Source organism: Saccostrea echinata, unplaced genomic scaffold (genome assembly GCF_033153115.1).
Source record: "Saccostrea echinata isolate AGI-Se365-2 ecotype Australia unplaced genomic scaffold, CSIRO_AGI_Sech_v1 ptg000033l, whole genome shotgun sequence".
NCBI classification, from domain to species: Eukaryota; Metazoa; Mollusca; class Bivalvia; order Ostreida; family Ostreidae; genus Saccostrea; species Saccostrea echinata.
Window position 1 is genome coordinate 14,752,968 of NW_026889782.1, and position 22,717 is coordinate 14,775,684.

A 22,717-nucleotide genomic window follows, 5' to 3' on the forward strand; every position below is an offset into this window, starting at 1 on the left:
CAGTTGCAAGTATGTATTAAAATTCCTCAGCATAAAAAAGTTATTTAACTAAATACATCAAAAGATTTAATGAATTTTATAATACTTTTCTTGTATTCTATTATTGTACATGTATTCCCTGATTTTAAGATTTTGCTAAAGGCTTTAGACTCTTGCTCGCAAAATGAAAAATTAAACCGTCACGTCAAACTCTTTTCATAACTGAAACATTACGGCATTTATTTAATATACATCAAAGAACACAAGAGAACACAAGAGACCAGTGTATGAATTGCAATCACTCTTGTTTAAATATCTTCTTTTCCACTGGGTGTTAATTTTGTAATATGTAAGTGTTGCAATGTCTATCTATCTGTTTTTGTCAAAATTTCAAAGATTATCAATCTTAAAATTGTAGAAGTAGACAAAGAATCATATAAGAAGACTTAATATAACAGTAAAAAGGTTACAATTATTCACATATACAAAACACAAAAGCTTATATAGTGAGCCTGAAAGGTATGGATACTTGGGCACAAATTAAAGCAAGTAAGGAAAAACTAATATATATTGTAAATCAAAGAAAAAATACATTATATTGAACAAAATGGTTGTCAACGGTAAAAAGTTTTTAATTTCAGCAGTGAGGAATATTACAGGTGCTCCAACGAACGTTAGGGTTGACAGTGTAACACCATGGGGCGGGCTCGCCATCCGGGTTCCGGCAGTAGTTGGCTTGGTCACTAAGGTAAGTATAGCGATGTGTGTTTGGGGACTGGCTGTTCCAGGCCTGACATAAGTCTCCGGTATCTGCCACATTATGTGTTCCGTAATAGCGCTCACCTTTAGGATCCGAGCTAGGGAGGCATTCTAATGCTGGAGTCACTGTTAATGAGAATGTTATATAATTTAAATGTATAAGACGCACACTAAATGAAATTCCTTTACTTTAAAAAGTAGTTAAATTAGATTTTGAGGTTCATCAACCCCCTGATCACTAATCAAGACTAATGATTTTTTTCAAAGGAAATTTTATATCTGAAATGCATCTCAGCATACCTTGCGGTAACACAATTTGTCAGAAGTGGCCGTTTAACTTTGTAATTTTATAAAAGGCTAATAGTTATATTTGCCACTGAGAGTTATCTCTCGTATCAGACTATCAGTGAACCTTAACATCATATTTTTCTTGACTCTTTCTAATCTCCTGAGTACTTGTATATATTTTAAGATATCTACATATTTACCACAATCTGGAATTTCACAAATCTCATAACGTTTGTCTGGATCTATTGTGTAGCACCAAGGTGCTGGCTCACTATCAGGATTTCTACAGTAATTTTCAGGTAAGTTTGTTCCCAAGGAATGGGAATGGGGAGTCTGGGATACCCATGCTTGACATGTCCTCCCCGACTTTGTGACGCTGATCTTCCCTTGATATTCCCACCCTGTGGTAGTTCTTTTACAATCAACCTCTTCCAGTACATCTGAGGATTACATTTTAATATTTATGGATATTAAAACAAATAAAGATCATTTTTGGAAATAAAAGTTTGAAGGATCTCAAATAAAAAAAAATCTCAATTAATATGAAATGCATGAAGTGTAAAAGCTGATTAACTTGACACACGAATAGACATAGCTTACCTAGAAATAAAGAGCCAAGAGAAGACTAACAAATGTTAAAATATTTTATACTTTTGTATGCTGGTGTAAAGGAGTACTTTTACCTTCTATTTCACATTTATCCCCTTTGAACCCCTCCAGACATGTACAATTGTAGGACGTTCCGTCCACCTCACAATGACCCCTATTTTTACAAGGATTTGGAAAACATGGTGAATCCGCTGTAAGAAACAAACCAAAATTATGTATGCATCTCCATTTTGAACCAATTTCTCTATAATGCTAGTATCAGATACGTATGGGAAGACAAAGTTAATAAGTAAGGAAATGTCAAATATAGGTACCTTAATTTCTTCATGGATTCGTTATCATCTAAAACCTTATATTTTACCAAAAGGAGACGTTTTTGTATTGTTTTCTTATTTTATAAAGGATATATTACCACATGATTTTATATCACAATATTCCTTCGTTGGGCCTGTTTCACCCTGTACGTGACACCAAGGCTTAGATGACATGTCAGGATTTCTGCAGTAATTGGCATCTCCCTTCATTGATTCTGAAATCATTGGGGTTTATTTTCATGTTTTATTTACAATTAAATCATTCAGCGGTGATCTAAGCAATTCATGAGGAACGACATATAGCCATCTTAAAGGTCAGGTCTCCTACTTGAAGAAGACAGAGAAAGATCGGTTAAAGTTCGTGTCCATTACAATCTTGTTTAAAAATGTGCAATTTTGAGAAAGTATGTATTAAAACCCTGTTTGTGCTCATACCGACTGGCCAATTAAGACAGCTTTTCCCAGAAGCAGATGTAGAAATTGTTCCAGCATAGTCTAAGCCTCTGCCGGTCATAATACAGTCGCTCTGAATTTTCTCTGTGAAAAAATAATACTCAAGTCTCATTAAAACTCTGAAGTGTCACTAAATCTACGCAAACTTCTATCTAGTTTTATATCTGGTCTTTCTTTTATTGTATTACACATTGCTATACTTTCAAATATTTCACAGCTGTGAGCAAAAACAGTATTGGGCTAATAAATTTTTGAAGCCAGCACATGAAATATTGAAATGTACATTCCCAGCAAGATAATTTAAACTTTTGAACACCCCCTTTCCGTATTACTAATGAAGATTAGGAGTTTTCCACGCCCTTACCACATTGTTGTACATCGCACAACTCCCAGCGAGTATCTGGATCTTGTGTGTAACACCATGCTCCAGCGCTGTTGTCTGTGTTTCTACAGAAGTTTTCATCCTTCACGAGATTGTTATATGAATGTGTGTGTGGAGTTTGAGAGTCCCATCTCTGGCACGGAATGCCTGTTTTTGTATGACTAACCGTTCCACTGTAATCAGCTTGGTTCAGTGTATAAGCACACTCAGTTGAAGCTGTTAAATACAGGTTACTAAAAACTAAAGGGAGGCGTGCTTACTTATTGCATTGCTTGAGAGGTATTAGTAATAAATTTAATATCAATCAAAATATGCATTCGTTGAAAAATAATTAAAATATTTTTGCAATTTTGAATTCGACTTGAAAGATGAATTCCGTATTTATCAAATCTTAGCCAAACTGTTATTAACTTTTTATGAGAAAAGTCAATTTAATAATAGGAAAAAACATTGGATAAGCAAAAGGAACTATGTAGTTGCGTATATGTTAGGTAAAGACATACAATTGACCACATTATCTGGGTTTCAGCACACTGTAACTTTATCTGCAGAACATACCACAGTATGGTACGTCACACCAGTCCCATCGTGTCGAGGTAGAAGTCGTGTAACACCAAGGCGCTGGCTCGTCAGCAATTCGACAGTAGTTAGACTGATTGGCGAGGTAGGTATACTCTAAAGAAAAGGGAATCGCAAACTTAAACTGATCATTATATCATACATGTTCTACTTGTATTTTAACTAAACGATATTAGTCTACATATACTTATTTGCGGTAGTTAAAACTTCGAATGTCATATATTCAACTACAGATTCATGATTGCAATAGGAATAACTTACTTGAAGTTACTGTGTGTGGCTCATTCGATGCCCAGGCTTGACATTTGATCCCGCCTTTCGTGTAGTCACGTGTGCCTTCGTACTCTTTTCCTGGTTCAATACAGTCCTTTTTACTGGTCATGTCTAAAATACAAAATTAATAAAGCCTTATCATCCAAAACGATTTTGAATAGCCTTACTTCTTTTACACATCACTATTATTGACCACTTTCTGTTTAGTAAAACTAGCTTTTACTTTTCACCTAAGAGTTGTATGAATTTCACAGAGTTCCCTTATACAATTTGCATGTACGAATCACCGTTTCATACAGATACTTGTTTATCATTCGATGGTCATTAAGGATAACTGCATTTCAGGACACTTAAAAATTGTGACAAAATAAATTTTAAAAATGGGCATTTCTCTTTTAATTGCAGGAATGGCCAATGTCTTAACTGCAACTTTATGTAATTGTCCATCTGTGGATAAATCTAGGTTTAAAAATTCAGAACCTCTGAAATACTCGTTTAGGTTTAAACGAGGCACAAAGGACATAACTTCGAGTGAACAAGTAGAGCAGCTGACAATATGAAGAGAGTTGCTTTTAAAAAAAGGAAAAATCTCGAGTTGACTTCGGCAATTCAGTTTCTTTAAGCGAAGAAGATAACGTATCTCTTACAGATCTGAATCCTACCCAGTTTAATTCACTCGACCTACATGTGTATAGTTTACGACATAGAATAGTTTCAGGTGGAACCGTTCAAGCTATTTTGCTTTAAAAACTCAGAACTGAGCTATCTAGCAGCATTTTGCGAACATAATTCAATTTAAAAAAAATGAACGGTATTTGAGTAAAATGAACAAAAAAAAAAAAAAAAAAAAAAAAAAAAAGCCTTGGTGACTTATTTTGTTCCGAAATATGTGGTCTTTGAGAATATTTGTAGAGAAGATATCGTAAAAAAAACATACAATAGTTGAGAGGAAGCTTCCAGAATCTGGCAGTAATGACACATTTATCCTGCGGAAAGATGGCACATAAACAAGTTCATATTTTTCCTTTTAGAGGAGATGATATAGCGTTTACAAAGGCCGTCCACAAGCCAAACCACTTATGATCTTCAGACGGATTTATCATTGATATTTTTGGACTGTTTCTTGCAGATGGTAATAATAATGATGCTGCAATCTAAAACAAACATCTTTTTGGGGAGGGCAATAGGCTGTTTAACTGAGTAAAAAGGATGATATTTTAGTTTTAGATAAAGGGTTTAGGGTTTCTTTTGATTTGATGAAATCAGTTTAAATGCTGTCAGAATGTCCATATTTCTTGGGAAAGGTCCATGATGCCAACTTGTCACGTCTAGTGACTAGGATAAAGTGAGCAGTTGAGTCTGCAAACGGCAGTTAAAAGGTACCAGTTTTTGGCAAATATAAAAAAAAAGTTTCATTAAAGATACAGGTAGAAGAGTCGTTGTCAAAATGACAAGAATCAATGATGATAATGCTCTGACTTTCCTGCGTCTTTCAGAGGAGTATTTACGTACTCTTAAATTTTGTATATATACCCGCTGAAGCGGGCGTCTTCTTCTTTATTAGAACATATCCACAAAGAGGAAGTTATGACATTTTCATGAGCAAAAAATGCCAGATATTGCAACGCAGTTTAAAACCATTATGAAATTACAAATTTTTGTTGGAAATTGAACAAACTCTATTAAAATGACTTGAAGTAAAATTAGGCAAGGAATAAAAGTAACAGAAGTGACCGAAAAAAGAACCACCCAAAAAACGGCGTTAAGTGCAGTCATCCTATGGGCAGAAGGAAGGATTTTTGTTAACTTGAACGTGCTATCTTTTGCATTATTTAATGTAGATTGTCTGAATAAATATATATTCAACATCATTTCAATCTATGGATTAATTTTCTTTAAATACATTACAGTGCAACTAGCTGAAAAGTTTATTCCAAAATGTATGAAAGATTTTTATCCATATATTAGATATATAACTATTTGATTTTTCTCCAATTTTACATTATACAGATACGATATGCAGAAGCTAAACTTAATGTGTACGAAATATGGAGATAACGAACAGTATTCAACCTCAAAGTCCATAAAAACAATCCAAATCGGGAGCAGAGCAAACACGGACCCCCAAACAAATCAGAGATGGGATCTGTCTCATCAGAAAATGACATGCCCGTTGCAGCTTTCCTTTAGTGTGCATCGGTACTCACCACATTGCCCTAGCTCCCACGTGATCTCATCAAGTGCTACGTCACTATCCCAAGAGTCTCCTGTAATAGCCTCAAAAGACAGCTAAAGAAAATAAAAAAAAACTACTGGCAGTTAAAACAAACTCATTTTAAAATGCATTAAACCTGACTATACATTAAGGTCTCTATACAATTAAGCATTTTTTTGGACATTGAGAAAGGTATTGGTATAAATGTATTATTACTGAGGCTTTCTATTGAAGGTTCAACCCAGGTTACCTGGCATTCACCCCCTGGCAAAAAGCTTAAAGACAACAGATATCCCTTTGTTTACGAAAGTGGGAAAAATACATGCAAATAATGTGTTCCATTTATTTACCCTGGCCTAGAAAAATATGTTAAGAATGCCTAAAGTGATTACAAATTAAATTATTAACTAGATTTCAAATTTATTTAATTTTAGATATAAGGGTGATTTACTCCAAATGCATAAAAATACCAAAGAATTTGACCGCTTTGGTGTGCAATGTATAGAGGATTCTTAACATAACTTAGGTTAGTATGCAGTGATGTCTTACCTTTAGTCCCGCTGTTGCTGGAACATTTACTTTCGCCGTCAACCAATCAGATCCTTGATTACCTTCTTTTGTCCACAGTGATGATTTAGCTGTGTTTGTTCCCTCGGAAAACAACGACAGCTTGTTAACGTTTCTGCCAAACATATTGTATGCAAAAGAAAGGCAACCAGGCTGTTCTGTAATCAGAGAAAGTATAGATAAACTCCTTAATTTAGGAAAGTAAAACAACCTATTCCTTAAGCATTTAACTTCTGAATTCTTCCATTGAATACCCTGTATATGCCAGTTGCAGTTTAAATTATGGTTTTGAATCAAGTGAAAGTTACCTGGCAGGGGTACTTTTGTTTTGAAGATGGCCTTATCTCCGGGTTTTCTGGGTGAGGACATTTCAGCAAATAAGAATCGTTGCCCTTTGAATGCACCCTCCGGTCCCGTCCTTGTTGATATGCTATGTTTCTGCAATTTAAATGTAGTGTTTTTTACTTGATATACGGTAAAACATTTTTTAAAGCAAACATGCTTATAATGAATTCACGCTTACGGCAAAGTGATTATCGCTCCCCGTGATACATTATTAAAATAACGAATACATATGAAGAATTAAGCTTTTAACGACGCAAAATCACTCGTTTCTTCAATTTATAAAACACAATTACCTACTTTGCTGTCTAATTAATTTAAATTATTGTTATCCGAAGCCTTATAAAAATATATCTAGCTCTCATGATTTAAGTAGGCGATTTTTTTTGTAACTTATGTTTCATAACTCGTTTAAATGTATATAAATTATTGAAAAATAAATGCTAACCGATGAGTCGGCAATATCTCAGACATGTATAAAGTCACAGGGCTTGAGTTGTCTTTAAATAATCAACAATTACTTTTTTAAATAATCAACAATTACTTTTTTGATGTCTGCATATACAGTATATTTTAAGAACCCAAAAAGGTAAAAGACATACAAGTTTTTAGGAGTAACGAAAGATCACAAGATGGACTTCTGCAATTCAGTAAACTTAAAGGAAATATGTCAAATGCAAAGTCGTATATCTATTTTATTCATCACATTTAAAAAGAGAAATACCTACAAAACCAATTCCCCATTCAAAGTTATCCCCTTCCTCGATATTGCTGAAGAAACACTTCTCAAACCTCTCGAAAGTACATTTAAGTTGAGCACCATCTACACAAAATAGAAATAAAAATGTATTTGTAAAGATCGATAGAAGTTTATATATATTTTTCATCAATATCTGTTGTTTTTCGACTCATACAAACAGATCTTTTTATTTATTTATATCTCTTTGCTACTATTAACTTAATATGATTGAAGACAGACAAATTCTGTTCATCTGACTTATTGTCTATGTTATAATATACACTTATCCACTTGTGATGAGTGAGATAGTTCTTTTATCAAACACGCGACAGGAACTATTCCCTGAGGGCTTGCCCGAGAGGAATAGTTCCTGTCAAGGGTTTGATGAAAGAGCTATCCACTCACCACCAGTGGATAAGCGTTTTATTACACTGATGAATATCATAATTTCTGACAGCTGAATTATCTGATACTACAGTTTCTTAGGCAAAACAGGAAAACTTCAAAAGAATAGTTTTGAGCAAGTATTTATACTATATTTATTTAAGATTACAACACTGCAAGAAGGAGCTGAAACCCTGATTACGTCACAAACTAATACCTTTTTATTGCGTGGAAATTTTCAGACCATAAAAGGTAGTTATTTTACCTTCTTAACTTTTTTTTTTTTTTTTTATTGACTGACTTTAGACATAAACAAACATACATACACATACACAAACACAGACACACCACGGCTGGAAAGCTTACATACAGATTTTTAGGAATGAACATGAAATATATAAAAAAAAAAATATGAATACACAAGATATACTAAAATAATAATGTACATGACATAAATTCATCTATATGTTTATGTTTTCAAATATCTGGTTCCAGTTAATCCATCTTCTTTTATACACATGAAGTTCATTGTTAAATTTATACAATTTTTCTTCAAATTTATAATACACATATAAGTATTTAATGATATTTTGGATAGTTATATTTTGGTTTTTTCTTGTTTGTATAAAAATGTACTGTTTAATAAGTAGCAATATAAGATTGATAATTGTGTCTTCTTTAGAAGAACCAAATATAACTGTGCATACATCAGATCTTATTATTTTTCCAGTTTTTTCAAATATCCAATCTTCTAAAAGAGACCACAATGGGTTAACTTTAGGACAATAAAAGAAAATATGTACAATTGATTCAACATTTTGCTGACATACAGAACATAAATTATTTTCTCTTATTTTTGACAAAAACAAATACTTATTTGTACCAAGAATCCTATGTATGATTCTAAAATTAAACCATAAAAGCCTTGTGTCTTTTGTTATTGAATAATATTTTTTATGAATTAATTTCCAATTAAAATCCTGCTGTAACTGCAGTTCTTTAGCCCATTTTGATTCACACTTTGGTGAAGTATATACATGTAATGACAAATATGCATCATAAATTGTTTTAGAACCTTTTGTATCTTTATTGATGATTTCCACAAATTTTGGCTGATACGGTCTTGTGACAGAATTTATACCAACATTTCTAACATTTGGCCAAGAATGCAAAATTGCCCTTTTTATGCCTTCATATATAGTAAAAGGGACTTTTAAAGAAAATTCTTTAACAAGATCATCAAAGCATATAAAGTTACCATTACTTTCAAATAAATCACCAACTACAATAAATCCCTTTTCATACAATGGCCTTGAAAAAACATACTTATTTTGAGTCATAATTTTATTATTATACCACAGAGGTTCCAACAAAATATCTCCTTGGTTCAAGTTACATGTTATAAGACTTAAGAAAATACATACAGTACTTCTTTCCAAAAGCTATTTTGTGTATTCTTTGCTTTGGCTTTTGAATATTCTGGCCCAAAATGGGACAGGTTTACAATATTACATTTTGTTATTTCAGTGAACAGTGGGATCCAACTAGACTTTGTAAATAGTAATCTTCTGATCCAAGTTAATTTTAAAGATTTAATGAAACAGTCAATATTGGTCATTTTAAGACCACCATTCTCTTTGGAAAGTTGCATTGTTTTTCTTGAGATTTTTTCTGTTTTATTGTTCCATATAAATTTATAAAAATGTTTTTCCAAATCTTTAATCCACTTTTTGTTTGGCTACCTTCTTAACTTTATAAAGGAAACAATTTAACAGAAGTATAATGAAGTCTTTTATATATATATATATATATATATATATATATATATATATATATATATATATATATATATATATATAACAAATGTGGTCCATTCATTCGGTCAATCCATAGTATACCGAGTTCAAAGAAAAGCACTTCATTCTCGGTCATGATAAGTCTCAATATGTTTAATTAACACAATCATACCTATGACTTGATCACAGTTGCCCCCCGTGTATCCAGGCTGACACACACACTTGTACTGACAGGCCTTCTGCTCGGATGGAATACACACTCCATACTGACAAGGGTTGTCCCTACACACTATAGAAAAAATACGGTTACAAAAAAGTAACAAGCGCAAACGGTGTCATTTGATCAAGACATTTTAAAAAAATTACTGTTTGTATTACTATTTTTAAAGTGCAGTTAGTAGGTATCACTTTGCACTAAGAATGAAATCATTAGTAGAAAGTTCGCTAAAACCGTGTTTTATTGTAATGATTGAAGTGTTTTAAATGACCAAAGAATATAGAAATCTGAAGCACAGAAAAATGACATCAATGTATGAATGTAGTGCCACTAATATAAGTATCAGACAGGTACTTAAATATACCCTCTCTCTCTTTTTCAAAGTGAAGTCTGAATCCTTTTCGTGTAACCCTGCTGCCTACAAATTTGGTATCCATGGTAACGATCATTAATGTGGGTGAATCGACTGACGTCAGGAAGGTTTCTCCAACGATATCACCACATCGACTGTCCATGAATAGATTAAATTATGATACAATTAAGTTAGACCAGCCATTCCAATGTCAATAAAGCATGGTCACATTTTCATAATGCAACAGACGAAGGCTATGATATAATAAAAAGCTAACCTAAGGTCGTATCCAATACATGTATTTTTTTTTTAAATTTTATCCTCAAAATGACTGCTATTACTTCATCCATATCTTCCTTTTTAATGCTTTTTATTTATCAGTCTGACTTGCTTATATTTAAGTGCAATGGAAGGTAATTTCAAGGGTGTTTATAACCGTAAAAAGTGTTACTTTAACATTTACCACTGTTATGTTAGCACATGCCATTTTTGTTATGTCTACCACATAACTTTACACCCCTGTTGCTTTACTGTTCGTTGCGTATCATATTTCCTTACTATATGTTCCGTGTTGCTTTATTATATGTTTGGTTACTTATTAAATGTTTACGAGTTTTCGATTGTATAGTAGTAAAACTTTCCACATGTGAACCTCACTTAATCATTTGCTAGTGTTGCTTTAAATGATAATAAGCACTGGATGGACTTCTGCCATTCAGTTAACTGAACGATGACTGAAAGTATACTGAAAATCCACCGAACGAGGAAGCTCCCCTTTCTAATTTTCATTGACCATTCAGTTGATTAAATGATCTGGGTTCATCCTGTGAAATAAGCTTATTTCTGTTCTCAGCGTCAACTGATCTTCAACTAAAGTTTCTATGATGCTATTGTATGAATGTTACCGGATGCCAGCTTGTCCTGGAAGGTTGTACTGAATCTCCAGCCAATGATAACACCGAACTGTTTCCGGGTTATAGGCCATATGAAGGTCATCTATGGTCATTTTTATAATGTAACCTTCGGGTGCCTGTAATTAATTACGAAGATGTATTATTCTACAAGAAGCTTAATTTGAGCCGCATATAAACTACACTAAAACCTCTATGAATCTCAAGGACCGAATGTAACAATTAATCATCTTTTTGTATATATAAACGTTATCGCATTTCCATAGAAAATGTGTCCTGAGCATTGCTAAAATAAGATTAAGGGGAAAAGCTCAGATTAGTAACAACGATTTACATTACTAAAAGCTATAGAAGGGGGTTAACACCTCTTCGTCAGCCTTTTCAGGAAAGACCTGTGGCCAAGTATGAAAAGGAATGAAGCCTCGATATTCATTTGTGAATTACCTTAACTGCCCATCTACATATTTTCCCCTGTCCGGTAGGGCCGGGGTAATTAGGAGATGTGACTGATACATCTTTGTTTGGCTCTAGGACAAGATCATTCTCCTTAAGATAAACGAATCCACCACAATCTAAAAAAAAATATACGCCACAGTAAGACAGCTGGGGACAACAGCAAAGGCGGATCCAGCGCCGGGAGTGCGCCCCCCCCCCCCCGTTTGATTCTTTTTTTGATATTTTGTTTGTATTTTCCTAAAATCAATGAAAACACCTCCTAATTGTTAGAATTCGTCAGTTTCCGGACCCCCACCAGGGCTTTGCCCTGGAATCACTAGGGGCTTCGATGCAGCCCCCCCCCCCCCGGTTATGAAATTCTTTGACCGCCACTGAACAGATCAAAGGGTAAATGTGGTTTCACAAGGCTACATTAAGTTTGCGTTTGAGAACTGAATCGGTTAGGCATGTTTATTGATTGATTGTATATTGTTTAACGTCCCATTCGAGAATTTTTCACTCATATAGAGACGTCACCATATACCGGTGAAGAGTTTCAAATTTTGACCTTTACTCGGCACTCAGGGCCATTGAGCAGTGAGGGATCTTTATCGTGCCAACGCATGCCGTGACATGGGCCCTCGGTTTTTAAGGTCTCGTCCGAAGGACCCGCAACTTTCACTTCAAAGTGCCGAGCGCATGGCGAAGGAACAGTTGCTACCTATTTTTTTTTTATCGACTTAGGTCAGTCGCGGCCGAGATTCGAACTCGCGACCTCCCGATCACGGAGCGAGCGCTCTACCGACTGAGCTACCGTGAAAGGTGTTAGGCATGTTTAGTTTAGTTCAATAATTTTTCTATACAAGAAATTAAAACTAAATAAATACTCTTTTCATAAGGCTGAATGTTATTTTTTTTTCTACGATACTTGTTCTATTCCAATGAAAATTTCGTCTAAAAAGTCTTTACACGATATTTCTAGTTATCCTGTTCATTCTAGTAAGGCCAAACACAATAAAAAATCAATACTTTCATAACTGCACCTGTTGTAATTAACTTTTACTCTTTATTACCTGAATCTGTAATCACTGTCTGGCACGTGCTCCCAGTAAACCCCTTAGGACAGGAGCACTGACATGTAAAGTTCACGTACCCACCATTTTCACAGACAGGGGGTGAAGTGCAATGTGCTTAAATGAATAAGATGAAATTTATGTTTAGATATTATCTTTTCGAATCTCCCGCCTTTAAAACTGCAAAATACTTTTTCGCGAAACCGTACGATTTTACTTTTAGTATAAATACAAGTAAAAAAGTTAGTATAAATAGTAAGAGAATTATCCTTTTACTGGGGATTATCTAAACCATGCTACAAACATATATGATTTTGTTGCAAATTAAATATCACCAACTTTTCATTGAATATGAATAAAAGTTTATGATCTTAAAGCGATGCATACATATGGATACAACGTCATGCTCAGCACATCTTACAAATAATAGTAGTGTATACTTCTTACCGGTGCATTCATACTGATCCAAAATGTCCTTCAAATCATAAAAGGAGAAGACCTGGTCACTTGGGACTTCCAGAAATAAAAGGTTTTTGTCTCTTAATTCTATTGTGGTTTTTCCAGCGCCAAATGACTGAAAATAAAGCATAAAATTGGTGTCTATAATTCATTTATTTTGATGCAGTACTCGTACCACAATCAGGGTAATTGACTAATTTTGACATCAGCAGCGTTCATTTCAATGCAATTAAACACCAGCAGTAAATATCTTAGAAAACATTTGTGTAATGGAGATGTTTAGTAAGTCAATGTATAATTAACTTTTACTTCAAACAATAATTCTGAAATTTAAATCATCACCATCCTCTTGTAATTTTTTTTTCACACCTATAGTAGCAATAAGGGATCCAATGGAAATCAAGAAGGGATCTTTTTGTTTAAATTAATCAGAATTTTCAAAAGAGTGATAGTGCCCACTCAAATCAACGTAAATCGCAGACTTACCGTATAACCGTATTGCATTACGCTTCCTACATCGTACGGATTCCGATTGTATGTCAAACGTCTGTAGAAATTATACTTCATATCGGGATCGATGTTTTTCCAGACAATTCTGACATACCTATCCCGATCACTTCGAGACTGTTCGTGCCTTTGTCCAATTCTATGCAACATTTCATGAACCGCTATTCCGACCTAAGATATATATGTATATTGTAAAGATCTACACCAATGACTTAGACAATTTGTTTACTGTTTAAAAATGTATTTTTATAATATAAAGCAGTAAAATGATAATAAAGTCTTCAGCGATCTAACATAGGCTTTTTAAACAATAATGTACCGACTCAATGACGTTTGCTGTTAACAATTCACCATATAATTTTGAAAGAAGACAATTATAATGTTGGGTGTTCCAAAATTATTTCAATCATATGTAACCTCACCGGATGCCGATGAGTTGCTTTAAAGTTAGCACTACAGTTGGCACTAAGGACCACTGAGCAGTGACGGATGTTCTTTATCGTGCCAACAGCTGAGTTTTACCGTCTAATTCGAAAGACCCAAACTTTTTACCTCAGGGTGCTAAAAGTTTGGGGTTGAAGCAGTTTCTACCCATTTCTTACTAACTTAGGTTTGTTGCTGCGGGTGTGAGAAATGTTAACTAATTGCAGCACTATGAGTCATTTACTAATCTGAGTGATCATTTAGCAATAAAAATCGATCTTCCAACCGAATACCACGTCTTACCGATCCACATCCGGGTTCTGCTAATGTTATCACGTGTTCATCATTTCCGTAAAACCCAACACCGGAACTACAACCTGATCCGCTAAAACAATAGAATATTGTTATTATTTATCATATTAGACAAAGACATTGGTTACCAGAAAAAAAACACAACATAAAATTTAAAAAAGCAAAAAGAAGCATTGATTTTAAAAAGTTTAAGAATGTCATGTTCCCTTTCTCTTGAATATGTTTCTTTCATAATGTTTATGTTATTCATTATCATAATGTTTATACATAATGTCCAAAACATGGAACAGGGCAGAAATAAACATGATGTCCTTTATATGGAATAACGTCCTGCTAAGTACCTTTGAACTCGAACATATCCTGAATGTCCTGCTTCTGTGGCTACTTCAGATGACCTTGGCTTCCAGCGAATACAAGTGAATTTGTTGAACAACAAAATTGCCTCCTGGAATGGTCCCCTATTTGCGACTGATAAGCAAAGGAAAAAGGTGAATTCAAAGTCGTGGAAAGGGGAATGCGCTGGTTACTATCGCACTCCTTTAATAAAATGTTTTTCAAAGAATATAAAACTTATTGTTCGCCTGGTTGAACTAATATAGATACAGGGTTTTCAACTGTAAAAATGACTTTCAGAAACCACCAAAATTACGTAAGAAAGGGGTACCTTTAAAATATTTACTCTTTGTCTATTATCCAGTGTTCAATGTAGAATAATCATATATGGGCTTTATTTTCACGGCTTTTAAATGACCAAACTTTACATTAAAGAAAGATAAGGATTGTTATGTAACAGCTGCTAAATAACAAGCAGGATGCTACCAAAATAAATGATCAAGTTAAAAAGGTATAATGAAAACTTACGTAAATTATCATCAAAGATGTAAGGAACTATGCCTTTGGGCCAGTTTGCCGAACTCGGTCCAAAATTTCTTTTTCTGCGTTTCTAACGACATAAAATATGATTAATAATATTACTCTGGTTTTACAAGAGATATTGAAATTATGATAAACAAACCATGTTAATTTCATATCATTGACCCTCGAAATGACAATTGCATACTTTATACAATTTAAAACATACTATGTTTAAATCATTTGTGACAAAGCATTACAGAAAAAATGGACATTTTCTAAAAACATACGTCTTTTCCAGGTCCCCCTTCTTTGTCTATTTCTTCTTTTCTCTCTATGGTTTTGTCTAATTTCTGTTCCTTAAACTTTTCCGAGTCCTCCGGATGTAGCCACTTAGACTGTAAAATCAAAACATTTACTTTGTTTGGATTTTTTAAAACAAAATTTGCAGAATTTAATCTATAACATGTAAAAAAAATAAAATAAAATTGATATAAAGTCCTCGAAGATTAACTCACATGTTTGACTTTACCATTCACTACTACACCAAAACTGGACAACAGCTGCTCATATGGATCATCGGGACCGATGTTCTAGAAAAACAATTTATTTCGATATGTCTGGTTTTATGGAAGTTTAATCTAACTCATCTCGAATATCTTAAACACATTTTTTAACAACTGTCAAAAAATTTAAGAAAGATGTGGAAGAAAAAATGAAAACAAGAAGTCTTAAAAACTTTCTATATACGATTGCTTTCTTCAGGGATTTTATAAGACACGTGCTAACAATTAAGGAATTGTGAAAATAATTAAACTTCGGACATGTTGACGTGTTATAAATTTTAAGATCACTTGATATAACTTTAAATTATAGATCATTATGTATTATGATTGCCTGTGCTTATATTAAATTCCATATCATTTTTAATTACTTTTCCTACATGTATCTTATCATCTACAATGATAAATGGGTTTTAAACCTATATATCTCCTAAATGGTTACAAACCTTATTATCTATTTCGTTTTCGTTGTGCGTCTGGTTTTCGCTTTTAGTTTCCCGCTCTTCTTCAACCTTTGAAAATTCGTTACCAGTTGAAAAAGCTTTTTAAACATGTAATATTTACACACTGAATATTATCTCTTTATTTCTGATGAAAACCAGGGTCGTTTATCAATGCTTTAACGCAGCAAAGAAAGCCACCTGTATAAAATTTTTGAGCAGACCCTCTTCCATCAATGAAATGATGGACATAGCAATAATGCAATATTTATCTTTCTTAAATCTACTTTCTATCATTATTATATAGAGATAAATATGAACAATAAAATGTCTTTCTTTCTTTGTCCGAACAGAAATGAACATTGCAGAAAAAAAATACATCACCCGCGGAAGCGGATTATGTGTTGTTGTTTTTTTTCAGCAACAGCTGCAACATTAATTCCCATACTAACAACAACAGAAAGCATTTATTTTTTAAAACACAAAAAATGTAGTAATTTTTAGGGTTTCGATTAATACACGAGAAGGATTTAACATTTCTTCTCAATGTGCCATTGAACATGTATTCATTTGAATAAATATTTTTCTGTAAGCTTACTAGCAATTTGTGGCGAACTTGAACCATTGCCTAAAAGATATGTACTAAATAACATACAGTATTTATACAAAACACCCAATTACGTTTTTTGTTCTCAACCAGAAATAATGCTTACCCGGATTGCCTCGTTTTCAGTAAGTTCCAAAAGTCTCCTAATATCTTCTACAAGACGATCTCTCAAAGCTTTGTAATAAAAGGTGGTAAAAACAACATATAATGTGAAAATTTGTTTTTCTGGTTTCTACAGAAAAAAATTAATGCGAGTTTCAAAATAGTACATATGAGATAGAGTATTAGATAAAAAAAAAACCTTCTGCATCTGGTTTGGTATTATAAAACATTGGACTCAGTGAGAATAGATATTTTATTCTTTTTCACTTTTTTTGAACTTTCCGATGATGAAACATGACTATCCGAGTTCGTTTTAAAGGTGTTTAGACACAGATTTGAACTTAATATTTTCTCAAATTTTCTGTATAATATCACGACTTATATATTGCAATAGCATTTGTTTGTTTGTACGTTGTTTAACGTCCCTTTCGAGAATTTTTCACTCATATGGAGACACCACCACTTTCCGGTGGAGAGCTGCAAATTTTGTCCTATACTCGGCACTCACGGCCATTGAGCAGTGAGGGATCTTTTTCGTGCCAGCACCTACTGCGACACGGGACCTCGGTTTCTACGGTCTCATCCGAAGGACCGGTCTCCACGTCCCACAGTGGGATTCGAACCCGCGACGTAAGGATCAACTCCTTACTCTGCGACTGCAGAGCAGACGCTCTAACCACTGCGCCACGCGGGCGACCAATAGCATTTGACACGAAAATATATTTAAAAACTTATTTTATCTGGAAATTACTGGAACTACGAATTTCGGGACGCATTTGATTAACACATTTTTTGCACTTACACAAATTTTAACTTTATCCTTAATATTTAAGAAAAGAAGCGATTTTGTTATGCATTAATGAAAAATATTACATCTATAATCCAGAAAATTTAGAGAAGAAATGTTCAAAAGTAAAACCAACTCACCAGTATTGTCAGTCCGTGCTCTGTGATGTGTAAAGAGTTTAACAAATTGAACACACCCGTGAAACGTAAACTGTTTTTGTAAACAAGGCACGAGCTCTGTTATTGTTAATGTTTACGATTCACCGGGTGTGTTCAATTGTACAATACTGTGATTGGATTTTGTTTTCAAACATTTCTACTCTGAATTTTCTGGGTTATAGTTTTAATATTTTTCATTAATACACAAAAAATTGCTACTTTTCTTAAGTATTAAGAGAGCGCAAGGATGTGTCAATCCAACGCGTCCAGAAATTCGAAAATTTAAAAACTTCAAGATGAAATTAGATTTTTATTACATTTTAGTGTGAAATGCTATAGCAGCATATAAGTTATGAAATTATACAAAAAAATTGAGAAAATATTAACTTCAAATCTGTGTCCAAGCACCTTTAAAAGTGTTATGGAATTTTGTAAAGAACCATAAATAACAGTTATGTTTGTTTTGCTCTGTTGTTATCTCATTCTTTTATACCTCCTTTCCACGATTTTTAAATGGTCACGGTAAGAAATGAACATCGGATATTTACCTGTATTTCTCCCATAGTGTTCTACAAAGTCGTGAGTAGTACATGTAATTCAGTGTGATAAAAAATGAATTTGATCTCGCATTTTACACTTAAATTTGGAGCTCGCACCGGGATGTGAAAGGATGCATATTCGTTCTGTGGACTTTATAAATTCTACACCTTTTATCTAGTGTTTTACAACTTAGCTTGCTTTTACCTGGGTAACGGAAGGGGAACGGGAAAAAAAGTCGTGCAAAAGCAAAAAAAAGTATAGCAGGATATTTTTCGCGGAATGTTAAATTGTGGATTTGCTTGGTTCTGAATATATCTGGAAATCTGGAAAGGCCAGGAGGTTATTTACCTTCTTTTCTGAAAATGGAAATATATAAGAAAGTCCCTGAATAACGCAATAGTTCCTGAATAAGGAAAGAAAATACTTCTTTACCTACCCGAGCAAGGTTCTAAAATATTAATTTGATTCAAATTGCATGCAATACTGATACCACGTGCGTTGACAGACTTCTAATAAATTATATATATATATATATATATATATATATATATATATATATATATATATATATATATATATATATATATATATATATATATACATAAAGCATCTTTATTTCTAAGAATCAAGGAACCAAAAGAACCCGTACCAAGTGTTTTCTGAGAATAAGCAAAAACTGCAAACAGTAATATGTAGAAGAAATGCTACTACGTAAACAAAATTTTATAATTTCGTAGAATCAAAAATTAGATTACTCTTTACATAATATTTTATTTTATGTGGAAAGGCCAGGAAGTAACGTTAGAATAATATCAAATATACTACCATGGTTTATATATATATATATATATATATATATATATATATATATATATATATATATATATATATATATATATATATATATATATATAATTTAATTCTGTTATCATAAGGTAAATCAACAAAATTTTAATTTATCAACAAAACAATCAAGGGAATAACACGGATAAAGATACAATGCTAAATGAAAATAATTTCCTTTTTTTGCTACCTGACCTTAGGTGAATTTGCAATAACTATCTTATTAAATATTTTCATATAAAAATAATTTCATTAGAATATTCATATGAATTTTGATAAAATATGAATAATTTGAAAAAAACTAAGTTTAGAAATGGGTGAAAATGGAGAGAATTCTTCTTCCACTACTGCGTTAAAAGCATAAAATTAATTTTGATCTGAATATATTGAAATATGCTTGTGTTATATATACAGTTAGAGGGGATCATTTGTTAGCCTGCGAAGTTCTATTGACACGAATATTTCCTGACCAAAAAACATATTTGTTATTTTTTCACATGGCTGAATATGAACAAAATATATTTGATTTTTGTTGAAAAACAAATTATGGAGATAGAATTCTTAACCTTAAAAACGCAAAAGGTAAACCAACAATCAAATATGAATCATAAAGTGATCTACATATGGAACAAATAAAACGCGAGTCCTTCGATTTCCCAATTACTCATACTGAATATCTGTCTGTTGGATCCCATAAACTTCGAACACTTAATAAAATTAAAATAAAATAATAAAAAGATACATGCTTTCTCCCGACGTACCGAGTCAGACGCAAAATAAAACAGGAATTTTGTTAAAATGTTTACTTTTAGTTTATGATGCATGAACCCTTTAATTGAAAATTTGCCATTTTTAATAATCGCTAGATGCAATTTATTTGATGCCCTAAGGCTTTTATAAATATTCACGCCCTGGACTTACATTGTTATGTCTAAATTAAAAGTTAATATGGTTTCCATTTATTTCTTTGTAATTTTATCCTTATTTTGTATTTGATTTAGTAACACTGGAGTTCTTTGAGTAGCTCGACAGTTAGCCATAATGTCCTCCCCAGCACCGCCAGGATTTCATGAATATGATTAACTCGAGTCCTAACCTTAAAGTCACCAACAAAATCGGATGACTTCATCATAATTGACGAGGGATACTGTAAACAACTCTCTTACGTAACAGAATTATAAGACTCTAGCCAATATTTTATTAAAATGAACGCCGAATTTAATGAATACCCTGCTTGTTTTACACTGCACTTGATTTAAATATATAGCCAAACTATTTCTTATTTCTTTACTTTGGTCGAAAACATGCCTTAAATCAGAATTGTATATCTTTCAGCAATATTTTTAACATTTAAGGTGCATCGTGCATTTGATGAATCCCCTGTTTGATTTACACTGCACTTGATTTAGATATAAATAGCGAAACTATTTTTGATTCCTTTAATTTGGTTGAAAGAAATGTCATATCAATCGGGCCAAATCAAAACAAAAATCAGTTATAATATTTTTTTTATCATACTCAGTGACAATAACTCCCAATTAAGAATCGATTCTCGAAGCTTTTTAATATACATCACCTTTCTTCGTAGTATGGTTTTAAGAAATTTAGAATTAATCCAATTTTTTTTTCATGATTACCTTTTAAAAATATACATATACCTTATGAGGCAGGTCCTGAAATTGCAAGATGTAAGAATACCTCTTTAGTTACTAGTCAGCAATGAAGAATTCTTCCAATGCATTAATTTATCTTCATTTGCCTTCTTAACACAGTATCTCTTTTAAAAGCAATGCAAATTTACCGAATTGGACTTTGTAACAATTTAAATGCCAAGCAATTAAATGGTGTCAATACAGAAAAAGACATGAACCCATATAAGAACATTAACATTTACTTCAGTTGTCAATTGTGACAAATAATTTTTAATTTCAAGCAAAAATAGCCTTATTCGATCTTCATCATTTGCATCTTTTAAAGAAGCATAATACATACATGTTGCACACTTGATTTGATTTTTATGAATGTTTGACATTGCAAAAATTAAAAAAAAAACTTGAACTTTCCTTTAGTTCGCATCATGCGTTTTTAAATTTAGAATTAAGAACTGATTTTCAAATTGAGGTGAGGAACAGGTTATAAAATCGCTGTTTTTCTTGCTAAGCTGGTTTTGTTGTAGCATTTAAGAAAACAATTACACTCTCCGTGGGTTTTGATTTATTTCACAAGATTTTTCTACATCCATTTCTTAAATGTTCGAGGGTAGTCATTGTGTATCGTATAGGAAGATTTTAACATATACAAAATGCCTTAGATCCGACATTTCAATTGTGTCCTTTAGTCTTAAATTATATATCACTCAGAAATCCCCTTCTTCATATTCTGATAGTACATTTATATACCACATTTGAATCAAGTTTCGTAGAGATTGATTTGCTCCGAAAAATAAAAGAAGTGTTGGGGGGAAACTTTGCAATCAAGCATACCAAATTAATAAACCAGAAAATAAAACCGCAGATCGTGACCCATTTTTGTTCAGAGTATTTTAAATGAATAAGATATAGTGCACCTCGAGCTCTATACATCGGTTGAGTACAAACCAGCCTTTAGTTAATTGCACCATTGACATTGTATTTATATATATATATTTTGGTGAAATTATGAAATAATTGTATCAATAGCGTATATTATAGAAATCAATTGATCTTTAACGCTACAGATCTATTGAAGACGTACATATTATCAGATGCAAGCATATGTTAACAACTTTAATGGAAAAACATTAAAGAAAACACACATATTATAAGCTCTTGATTATTTTTCAATTTTTATTGTTTTTATTGCGGTAATATCACTAGAATAAAAATTGTGTGTGTGTTTTATATTTATAGTGGCAATTGTAATGCAGAAAAAAAAATGAGGGCATATTCTTATAAGACAAAAAAAAAAATACTAAAAGATATTTCAGAGTATGATTCATAGTACATATTGTACCGTTGTGTGAGTTAAAAATATAAGTATAATTTACCTTTGTGCCTTGGTCTCCCCCCTGCATGACAAAAATAGGTAACGACCAATAACACGAAGAAAGTTCCCCGGACTCTCCACATTTTTAGAATGGAGACGGTTTACTGTACCCCCTGGTAAGTAAGGAGCTTTTTATATCTCTATAGGACATTAGCCAGGCGGACCGTAGAGAATTGATTATCAAGTGTAACTGATATCGCTTGATGTTTTTACTTTCTATCTATATATTTTAAGTGCAATAAATGCATCATCTGTAAAAAAGGGGAAACCTGATCAAAGTGTTATATACGACTCCCATGTTTATCTAGCAATCTCCGCAAAGTATTCTCTGATTTATTTTACTCTGTAGTATAAGCGGTCTGTATGAAAGGAGTTGGGGGGGGGGGGGGTCGAGTCCTTCTTGGTGCAGTTGACCCCTTTATATAATATTGCT

General features: G+C 32.8%; 1 protein-coding gene across 1 annotated transcript; it reads right to left on the bottom strand.

The window, feature by feature from the left end:
- Positions 1–495: 495 nt before the first annotated feature.
- On the bottom strand, positions 496–22,367 carry LOC133198173 (uncharacterized). Its single transcript, XM_061334306.1, has 27 exons — positions 22,286–22,367; positions 16,937–17,004; positions 16,230–16,295; positions 15,739–15,813; positions 15,511–15,618; positions 15,230–15,311; positions 14,710–14,836; positions 14,360–14,441; positions 13,613–13,804; positions 13,115–13,241; positions 12,668–12,784; positions 11,604–11,731; positions 11,154–11,278; positions 10,261–10,403; positions 9,852–9,968; positions 7,489–7,583; positions 6,727–6,856; positions 6,401–6,576; positions 5,844–5,925; positions 3,625–3,747; positions 3,343–3,459; positions 2,767–3,000; positions 2,385–2,486; positions 2,048–2,164; positions 1,710–1,826; positions 1,227–1,466; positions 496–864 (listed from the first exon to the last, which is right to left on the bottom strand). Exons 1-27 carry the CDS (start codon positions 22,365–22,367, stop codon positions 617–619), a joined length of 3,420 nt encoding a protein of 1,139 aa, XP_061190290.1. The 3' UTR covers positions 496–616.
- Between the last annotated feature and the right edge of the window lie 350 nt (positions 22,368–22,717).